General features: G+C 37.2%; 1 protein-coding gene across 2 annotated transcripts in view; it reads left to right on the plus strand.

The window, feature by feature from the left end:
- klhl24a (kelch-like family member 24a) overlaps window positions 1-10,161 on the plus strand; it is a 42,690-nt gene extending 32,529 nt beyond the window's left edge. For both annotated transcript variants that reach the window (XM_048162566.1, XM_048162565.1), the window contains exons 6-8: window positions 3,283-3,471; window positions 7,680-7,868; window positions 7,973-10,161. In XM_048162566.1, coding sequence (XP_048018523.1) covers window positions 3,283-3,471; window positions 7,680-7,868; window positions 7,973-8,173 — 579 coding nt within the window. In that variant the 3' untranslated portion in view covers window positions 8,174-10,161. The remainder of the gene's footprint in view (window positions 1-3,282; window positions 3,472-7,679; window positions 7,869-7,972) is intronic.

The following is a 10,161-nucleotide window of genomic DNA, read 5'->3' on the forward strand; positions in this document are numbered from 1 at the left end:
ACTCTACAAACGCAACTCTTGTGTATTCCTGTGGGCGGAGGTTAGTCAAAAAACTGTTTTAGTGACGTCATTAAAGAAGGAAGTAGAGGGATGTAGTCCAAACTGGCCGTTCGATGTAGGCAACTTCTGTTAAATAAAATATCTCGCTTGGCATTGAACTTTGAGCTTTAAAATTTTACAGATTTTATTTATACTCTAACAACAACATTACACACTAACTAAAGTTTGAAACATGGGATCACGAAGAACGGGACCTTTTAAATACAGTTTGAAGAAGCTTGGTGGTGATGACGTTGATCCGCGACCATGGTGTGCTGTAGTCCGTTTATAGCCTACTGTTAGCCTTTTATATCTGACAACTTTATTTAGGCTTCAAAATGTATAAATGTTGTGTTAACTTGTAAAGATTATCTTGATAGACAAAACGTGTAAGTGTCATAACCCTTTGTTAAACACAGAGCTTATTTTCTGCGATTTTTCCAAAAGTCTATAGGAAAAATGCATAGGCTTTCAACCGAGGGAACCCGTGCGCCGCTAACTTCCGGGTTGGCCTACAAAAACGCGTCATCCCTGGGGCACTCTATTGGACGCCTGTCATAAAATTTGATTACGTATGTCTGTGCGCATAAACTCCAAAATGTCATAATAAGACTCTAAACCTAGCACTACCTTTTATGAATATTTTCATATTATTTGCAGCTTTTCTATTTCTTAATGTGTGTCCATAAGAGAGAGAAAGAGATGTTAATCCGTGTATTACTTAAAGCTCATATTTTAACATATCACAATCAGCATGTGTAGAGTTTTCAATTGACATTCTTAAACATTGCGAAGTTTGATATTTTCTGATAATGACTGTCGTCACTATCAACGAAGCTGTATAACAAACTGCTGTATAACAAACCGTGACTTACTGGCGCCATCTTGCGACCGTATTGAAAATGATTACTCGTGTTGCCAGGACGACTGTTTTGTACATTGTAATGGATTATAAAGAAACAAACTGGATGTACATTATCCCTTACATCATAGGACCTTAATTTTAAATAAAACAGATTATAGAAAGATCATATAATTTTGTCTATATAATACAACTAGGATAAAATATAGGATTTGATTATGAGAATTTTTTTAATGACCCGAGACTTGACTCAGAGTCGTGACAAAAGACTCCAGACTTGACTCAGACTCCAGTGATAAAGACTTCAGACTTGACTCGGACTCCAGATAAAAGACTCGTGAACATCTCTGACATGATCTGCAGGGAATGGTCAACTCTTCACAAAAGGTTACAGAAGCAGACACGGTTTCGGTAAGTTCATTCAAATCCACGCATGCGTTTTTAAACACTTCCCAGTCGGTGCACCTCAGGCACTCCTGGAGGCACTGGGTTGAGTCATCTGACCAGACTGGAACAGTTCGACGTTCAGGTTTGACCCTTTTAAGAATGGGTTGATAATAAGGCGTCAAATATATAACGTTGTGGTCGGACGTACCGAGTGGGGCTCTGCGGAGGGATCTATAAGCACCTTTGATTGATCCAAAACACACGTCTAAGCGTCTCGTGCGCCTTGTGGTACAGGTCACGTATTGCTCAAATCCACACAACGATTTTGCAGGATTGCAGTGATTAAAGTCTCCCATTAAAAGATTAGGTGCGTCCGGCGAAATCCTCTGGAGCCTCCGCACAGTATTCGAAATCACCCGAGTAGCTGCGTCAGCATCAGCTCGTGGGTGGATGTACACAACTGTCACAAACAGCTGTGGGAATCCCGTGGCAAATAATACGGCCGCAGTGACACTGATAAAAGTTCAATATCTGGAGTGCACAGCGTTTCCCTGACCACCACAGTCTTGCACCAATTTGCGTTTATATATAAACACACTCCTCCACCTAGTTACTTACCGGTCACGGGGTGTCTCGATCAAGCCGTAGTGGCTCTCCGAAGCCAACGCTTTCAAGTTCTGTATCGGAATCCATTGACTTAAGCCACGTTTCCGTGAGGGCGATGAGGCGTGAGTTTTTATACTCCTCCAAGAGCTTCACGTTAGCCCTAAACTCGTCGATTTTACTGCGTAGAGACTGAATATTGGACAGCGTAATTGTGGGAAGGGGGGTTCGACGAGGACCTTCTCTCTTTAGCCTCTGGCACACGCCGCCACGGCGTCCCCTTTTCTTTAGGCTGTATTCCCCAAGGGTGGCTTTTGTCGAACCATCTCTTCAGGAAACCCTGACGATAGATCAATTGACCCCATGCCTGAGTTTTGAAGCAGGAGAAGAAAGTTGCGGTTGTATCGGATACCATCACCTTCCACATGTCCCCACAACAGGTGAAGCAACAAGGTAAAAATCAAAAAGTATCCCAGTCCAGTCATCTTGAATCACGGTGCTGCACAATAATGTCCGTTGCACTTAAAACTTAAAACTTTGTCGATTACACGAATTCACCTTCAGTTAATGCCACATACGCACAAACACATCAGCCACGCATACCACTGCTACGTGTCGCCATTGCCACCGCCATCTTCCTGTCTGTAACTCGTACACACCTCGTACACAACTCTGTATCCTTCTGTTTTTCTCTTATCTCGTTTTATGCCTTTCTGTATAAAATGATGTACGAGTCTGTTTTTTTTACCATGCAAATTCTTCTAGTTATTTACCAAGGAAAATTGCAACTGAACTTGACAGTGATCACCATATATTTTCACTCTGAAAAAGGAGCACATTTTATATTTTGGTATGGATACAGTTGCTTTCATTTCAATAAATAAGTGTAAGGTTATGGATTTCAGTGTAACGAATGTCATTTCAGTCAATGAGGACAGGGTGTGATAGTTTAAATCATCAGAGCGTGTGAATGAGAGAACTTTATTCTCCTAGGTCAAGAGGTCATCTGTTTGTATGCGTTTACATTACACATGATCTTAGGCCTTAGGCAGTTGCTGTCTGTTTCTCCTCTCTGTTGAACAAGTTTCCTGTTGAACAGCTTTAATGTGAGTCATTATGTTATCGTGGCTTCTCCACATTTCCTCTACGGTGTCAGTTTGAGGATAAAGGTGTTTGTGGAGAGAATACGAAGAATATGTGTTTTTGAGCTGATAAAGAGACAGTTTTCATATTGTCTGTGAACGCCAGCCATGCCCATGAACTATGGAAATGATAGTGATTATTTTAAATCTCTGTGTTGAATCAAATAACAAATAAATGATTGAATACACACACACAATATATATATTGTTTGAAGCTTTATTTTTCATATCTGTGTATGTATCCTGCAGGTGTATGCAGTTGGAGGTTATGATGGGCAGTGTTGTCTCAGTAACGTGGAGGTGTATGATTCCTTCTCCAACCGCTGGACTGAGGTGGCCCCTATGAAAGAAGCCGTTTACTCCCCGGCGGTCACCAGCTGTGCTGGAAAACTATTCGTCATCGGAGGAGCACCTGATGAAAACAGCTGCTCCAATAAGGTGATTGAGAAATGGCACTAAACAAGCACAGAATATAAAACTAGGCAGAGCTCATCTAAAAAAAAGGAAACAAAAAAAAACAAAGCTTTGGTCTTTAAAGGGTTAGTTCACTCAAAAATGAAAATTCAGTCAGTCTTCGGAACACAAATTAAGATATTTTTGATAAAATCCGATGGCTCAGCAAGACAATTAACACTTTCAATGCCCAGAAAGCTACTAAAGACTTATTTAAAACAGTTCATGTGACTACAGTGGTTCAACCTTAATGTTATGAAGAGACGAGAATACTTTTTGTGCACCAAAAAAACTAAATAACTCTATTCAACAATATCTAGTCAATATCTGGGCGATCTCAAAACACTGCTTCATGAAGCTTCGAAGCTTTATGAATCTTTTGTTTTGAATCAGTGGTTCGGAGCGTGTATCAAACTGCCAAAGTCATGCCCCCCAGTGGTGAACTATTGAAATTTCAAAACACTTATGACATGACATAAAGCCTTGTTTACTGAAATCACGTGACTTTGGCAGTTTGATACGCGCTCCAAACCAATGATTCGAAACAAAAGATTCGTAAAGCTTCGAAGCTTCATGAAGCAGTGTTTTGAGATTGCCCATCACTAGATATTGTTGAATAAAGTCGTTAATTCGTTTTTTGGCGCACAAAAAGTATTCACATCGTTTAATAACATTAAGGTTGAACCAGTGCAGTCATGTGAACTGTTTTAAATACGTCTTTAGTAGCTTTCTGGGCATCTGAAAGTGTTAATTGTCTTGCTGTCAATGGAGGCCTCACTGAGCCATCAAATTTGATCAAAAATATCTTAATTTGTGTTCCGAAGATGAATGAAGATTTTACGGGTTTGGAACAACATGAGGGTGAGTAATTAATGACAGAATTTTCATTTTTGGGTGAACTAAACCTTTAATCTTCACCTGATAATGCAATTTATGCCCGGTGACTTTTCAGTGGTGGCAGACTCTTCCAATGAGTGCTCTTGATTAGGTTTGTTAAGGGAAAAAACAGACATAGATGATGGCTTTTATTAAACAAAAACTCTCTCCTTTCCTCAAACCTGTCATCTGTTACCTGGAATAATAACCACATGCTCATTCCAACTTGAAAAAATCAGTAACGTCTAAATGATACTGTCATTTTTTTGCTCTTTGACATGATGCCCTTATGAAGCAAAGACCATAACCAGAGCAAAAAAATGTAACCAATCTGTCACGTAGGCCTTAAAGTACGCTGAACTGGTGGTAAAGCTCGTCTCCCAGACTGACTTGCAGAAACATGCACCAAAACCACTTTAAAATCAGACAACAGACCAGCTTGATAAGACAGCTTTGGCTGGTTTTATAGGGTTCCTTTCTAGATAATGCAATTGTAGGATGCATTGCAACTAAATTTTTCATCCATGTTAGAGAGAAATATTTTCTGATATTTATTCAATACTGAGAAGTTTCAGTAATCATAGAATCATAGGCGGGCCGGGAGTTTGAGACCACTGCCTTAAAGGGATAGTTCACCCAAAAATGAAAATTTGATGTTTATCTCCTTACCCCCAGCGCATCCAAGATGTAGGTGACTTTTTTTTCAGTAGAACACAAATTATGATTTTTAACTCCAACCGTTGCCATCTGTCAGTCGTATAATGCATGTCAATAGGAACTCCATCTATAAGAGTCAAAAAAACATGCACAGACAAATCCAAATGAAACCCTGTGGCTCGTGACGACACATTGATGTCCTAAGACACAAAACGATCTGTTTGTGTGAGAAATCGAACAGTATTTATATAATTTTTTTACCTCTAATACACTTTGCCTTGCGTATCCGGTTAGTGAGGTCAAAAAACACATTCTGATGCCGGAAGTGATCTCTCGCGTAATAGTGCGAGACATCACTTCCGTTGTTAGAGCGCGTTCAGGCCTTAACAGCCAGATGCTCAAGGCAGTTGGACATAGTAGTGTATTAGAGGTAAAAAATTATCTAAATATTGTTCGGTTTCTCGCACAAACCGATCGTTTCGTGTCTTAGGACATCAATGTGTCGTCATGAGCCGCAGGGTTTAATTTGGATTTGTCTGTGCATGTTTTATTGACTCTTATAGATGGAGTTCCCATTGACATGCATTATATGACTGACAGACCGCAACGGCTGGACTTAAAAATCATCATTTGTGTTCTACTGAAGAAACAAAGTCACCTACATCTTGGATGCCCTGAGGGTAAGCAGTTAAACATCAAATTTTCATTTTTGGGTGAACTATCCCTTTAAATGTGGGCATCTTTTTGAACAGAAGGGCTGCTAATGGCAGAGCAGATGGGGAGTGAATGTGTGTGTTTGTGCAGGTGGTATGTAACACAGTGAACAGGTGCTGCCATCTCAGATAACATCTCACATAGGTTTCTCTCATTGATTTTCCAGTTCTCAGATTACTGCATTCTTTACTTGCCATCTGGAAGAGAAAGAGAAAGAGATAAACATGAAAGAGAAGGAGCTGATATAGTTTAATACAAAGCTCTCTTCCATAAAATGTTGAATGTGCCTCCATGTAATTGCTTCGTCTGTCACCCGAGAGTTTCCAAATGGTGTCTTTTTTCGACAATGCATCTTTACTCTCTTCAGTGTCCGTATCTTTGGTGACAGGTTTTTTTAAATGTATACATCAGCTAGCACTGAGAAAGACTGTGTGCCTATATTAGATTTAGTTTGCTCTGTTTCCTCACCCTCAGGGCCTGTTCTCTGATTTCAGCTCATTATATTAAACATTGTGGTTATGTCTATGAGGAAAATGACTGTATATACAGATTGTTTCAAAGCAGCTTTACTATTATAAGAGGAAAATTATTTTAAAAATGTAAAAAGTTATTAATTGAAATGAAGCTGAAATAAAACATAAATATTAGATGAAAAAATAAATGTTGCCTTGGCAGCTAACTGAAGTAAGTTACTTAAACTGAAATATATATATATATATATATATATATATAAAAAAAAATCTAGACAAACTTAAAATTAGCAATAAAATTGACACATAACAAATTTACTAAAACTAATATAAAAATGGAAACCGTAAATAAACGTTAAAGGTGCCATCAAATGAAAAATTGAATTTATCTTGGCATAGTTGAATAACAAGAGTTCAGTACATGGAAATGACATACAGTGAGTCTCAAACATCATTGTTTCCTCCTCCTTATATAAATCTCATTTGTTTAAAAGACCTCCAAAGAACAGGCGAATCTCAACATAACACCGACTGTTACATAACAGTCGGGATCATTAATATGTACGTACCAATATTTGCATATGCCATCCCATATTCTAGGCATTAGACAAGGGCAGCCAGTATTAACGTCTGGATCTGTGCACAGCAGAATCATCAGACTAGGTAAGCAAGCAAGGACAATAGTGAAAAAACGGCAGATGGAGCAATAATAACTGACATGATTTATGATAACGTGATATTTTTAGTGATATTTGTAAATTGTCTTTCTAAATGTTTCGTTAGCATGTTGCTAATGTACTGTTAAATGTGGTTAAAGTTACCATAGTTTATTACTGTATTCATGGAGACAAGAGAGCCATCGCTATTTTCATTTTTAAACACTTGCAGTCTGTATAATTCATAAACACAACTTCATTCTTTATAAATCTCTCCAACAGTGTGTAATGTTAGCTTTAGCCACGGAGCACTATCAAACTCATTCAGAATCAAATATAAACATCCAAATAAATACCATACTTACACGATTAGACATGCTGCATGACGAACACTTTGTAAAGATCCATTTTGAGGGTTATATTAGCTGTGTGAACTTTGTGTTTGCTGTTTAAAGCTGTCGAGAGCTCGTGGGGGCGGGGAGCGGGAGATTTAAAGGGGCTGCGCGCTTAATCGGTGCATATGTAATTATGGCTCAAAATAGGCAGTTAAAAAATTTATTTAAAAAAATCTATGGGGTATTTTGAGCTGAAACTTCACAGACATATTCAGGGGACACCTTAGACTTATATTACTTATATCTTTTGAAAGAATGTTCTAGGGCACCTTTTAATACAAAAAGATTATACTACAAACTAATATACATATATACAATTAAATACAATAATAGCACTGTTAATTGAAGTAGTTTATATAGTTTAGAATGTTAAGCCTTTTATAAAACAGCTCTCTCTCTTCTTTGTACACAAATATATTTTTCAGGTCCAGTGTTATGATCCAGAGACAGACAGCTGGCAGCTGAGGGCATGTATTCCCATCACCAAACCCAATATTTCTGCCGTTTCTCTCAATAACCTCATCTACGTCTGCGGGGGCCTCACCAAGTCCATCTACTGCTACGACCCTTCACAGGACCACTGGATGCATGTGGGCCACACCTTCAGCAGACAGGTACCTGAAGCACAGCTGCTAATAAACCAAAAAGTAAAAAAAAAAAAAAGTTATCATTTTGTCCCATATACTGATTTTATTATTGTATGTCTGCGTGTGTTTAGGAGAGTTGTGGTATATCAATTTGTAATGGAAAGATCTACATTCTGGGTGGACGGGGTGAAAATGGTGATGCATCTGACAACATCGTGTGCTACGACCCGGCCTCCGGCATCATCACAAGCACGGCTGCTATGCCTCGTCCCATCTCCTACCACGGCTGTGTTACCATACACCGTTTCAGCGAGAAACAACGTAAACCCTGATAGCATCCACTAATGCACATGCAAACTCCTAAACATGGACCCTGACAGTGCATATACAAGTGGATGTGCAAATTTGAATTTAGGACTGTTTAACTGCTACTGTTTGTTTTATCATCATTCCACAGTTATCTACAAGACAACCGCTTCCTGTCATTAGTCGTTTCTCTGGAAGACGGATGAAAAACAAATCCTTCCTTATAATTGAAATCAATCAATCAGATATTATTAAAAATATTTATATTAATGGACCCTTTTCACATTTACGGGAAGTCTACATAATTGGTGACCAGGAAAATATAATTTTTGTATTACTCTTTGCTCCGATAACAAAATAAAAAATCTGTGACAGTATTTCCAGGACTTTCCGAAAGAAGGAAAAAATATAGAGAGACTGATTAAAACTGTCAGAAGATAAGAAGCCATTGTATTAGAAACACCCTCGAGGAAGTCTTTCGTTTTTTTTTGTAATTTACTGCCAAGGTAATTCAAAAAATACACGTATATGAAAAACTACTAGATTTTGATTATGCATCATCACAGTCTATGAAAAGGGTCCATTGAAATAAAGCTGAAATAAAATAAAATATAAATATTAGTTGAACAGAAATAAAAATCGCTTAAACCTAAATAGCAATATTTAAAAACAAAAAACGAAAAAAAAACCTAATAAAATGTCAAAAGCGCATCATGAAATTACTCAACATTAACATTAAAACTAAACATAAAAATAAAAGCTAATTCAAAATATTAATAAAACTAAAACAACACTGATTCAGAGAATGTCAAATAATATTCTGATACTGTCTTTAATTGATAAATTAAATGCTCACTTCCTGTGCTCTTTTTCTTTCTTTTTGAATTTCTTTTTTATTTGTAAATCTACATTTGTTTATACCTTTATTTTTTTTATTATTATTATTTTTTTTTTTTGTATTTCTGTTATTTTTACTGTTGTTTTGTAGTATTACTCCTAAAATTTGACAACGATTGAATTCTTGACATGGAGAAGAAGTCTGCAGACAAACTTTTTCTTAGGTTCAGTCTTGGGTTGATTTTAATGCGTTATTTACGCTTTCTACATCGTATTATACTTCTGAGCTTATTAAATAAAAGAAAGCACTTAAATACTACATCAGACATGCTGTATAAGGTTTTCATAAGGAGGTTTTTGTGTTCTAAGCATTTGAAAACCTAAGGCTCAGTGATGGACAGCTCTGATTTAGGTCTATGAAATGTCACGTCTGGTTATTTTAGGTTCTTGATGAACCGTACAGCTGTGAATTATTATTTTTTCCTTCTGTGTATCATATCTGTATTTAAGCATCTCATCATCTTTGTGACAACCAGGACGTGCCTTTCTGATTTTTATTTTTTTTTTAATCAGAGCCCCAGTCATGCACTTGTATGTACTAGTGTTAGTAATATATCCCAGTGTAAATACATTTTACTCTTTTGTTTTGTTTTTAATGTTATTTTTTATTATTATTTTATCTCGTGCTTGGTGAACAATGCTCATAGCTGTAGATCGCATCTGATTCTTTTAAGTTGGACTCCCGGAAAAATTCTTGAGTGTTGGCGTGAATGTGCGTGTTCAAAAAGACTAACTTGGAACTGTTTTCGTGTTTAAAGGTTAGACAATTGCAGTCTCAGCTCTAGTGCTTATCAGTACTGAAAACAGACATTTATTTACTTTACATCAGAATCATAGTATCAGTTTAATTTTCTTTTATCTGAACGTGTCAGGCAGGATGTTGGCAGATAGTTTACCCAAAGCACTGCATCGCCATTTCTGCCTGCAATGAAAAAGATATGTGTGTCTGTATATATGTATTTATATATTTTCATATACATATATGATTTGTTGAGTTTTCCATTCAATCACTTCAATAATTATTACCAGCTGTACTGTTCTAAGTAAATGTAAATGTAATTTTGCCAACATGTGTACTGTTACACTGTTTGTTTTTTAATAAATATAATAAACCAGT

This window comes from Megalobrama amblycephala, linkage group LG17, assembly GCF_018812025.1.
Source record: "Megalobrama amblycephala isolate DHTTF-2021 linkage group LG17, ASM1881202v1, whole genome shotgun sequence".
NCBI classification, from domain to species: domain Eukaryota; kingdom Metazoa; phylum Chordata; class Actinopteri; order Cypriniformes; family Xenocyprididae; genus Megalobrama; species Megalobrama amblycephala.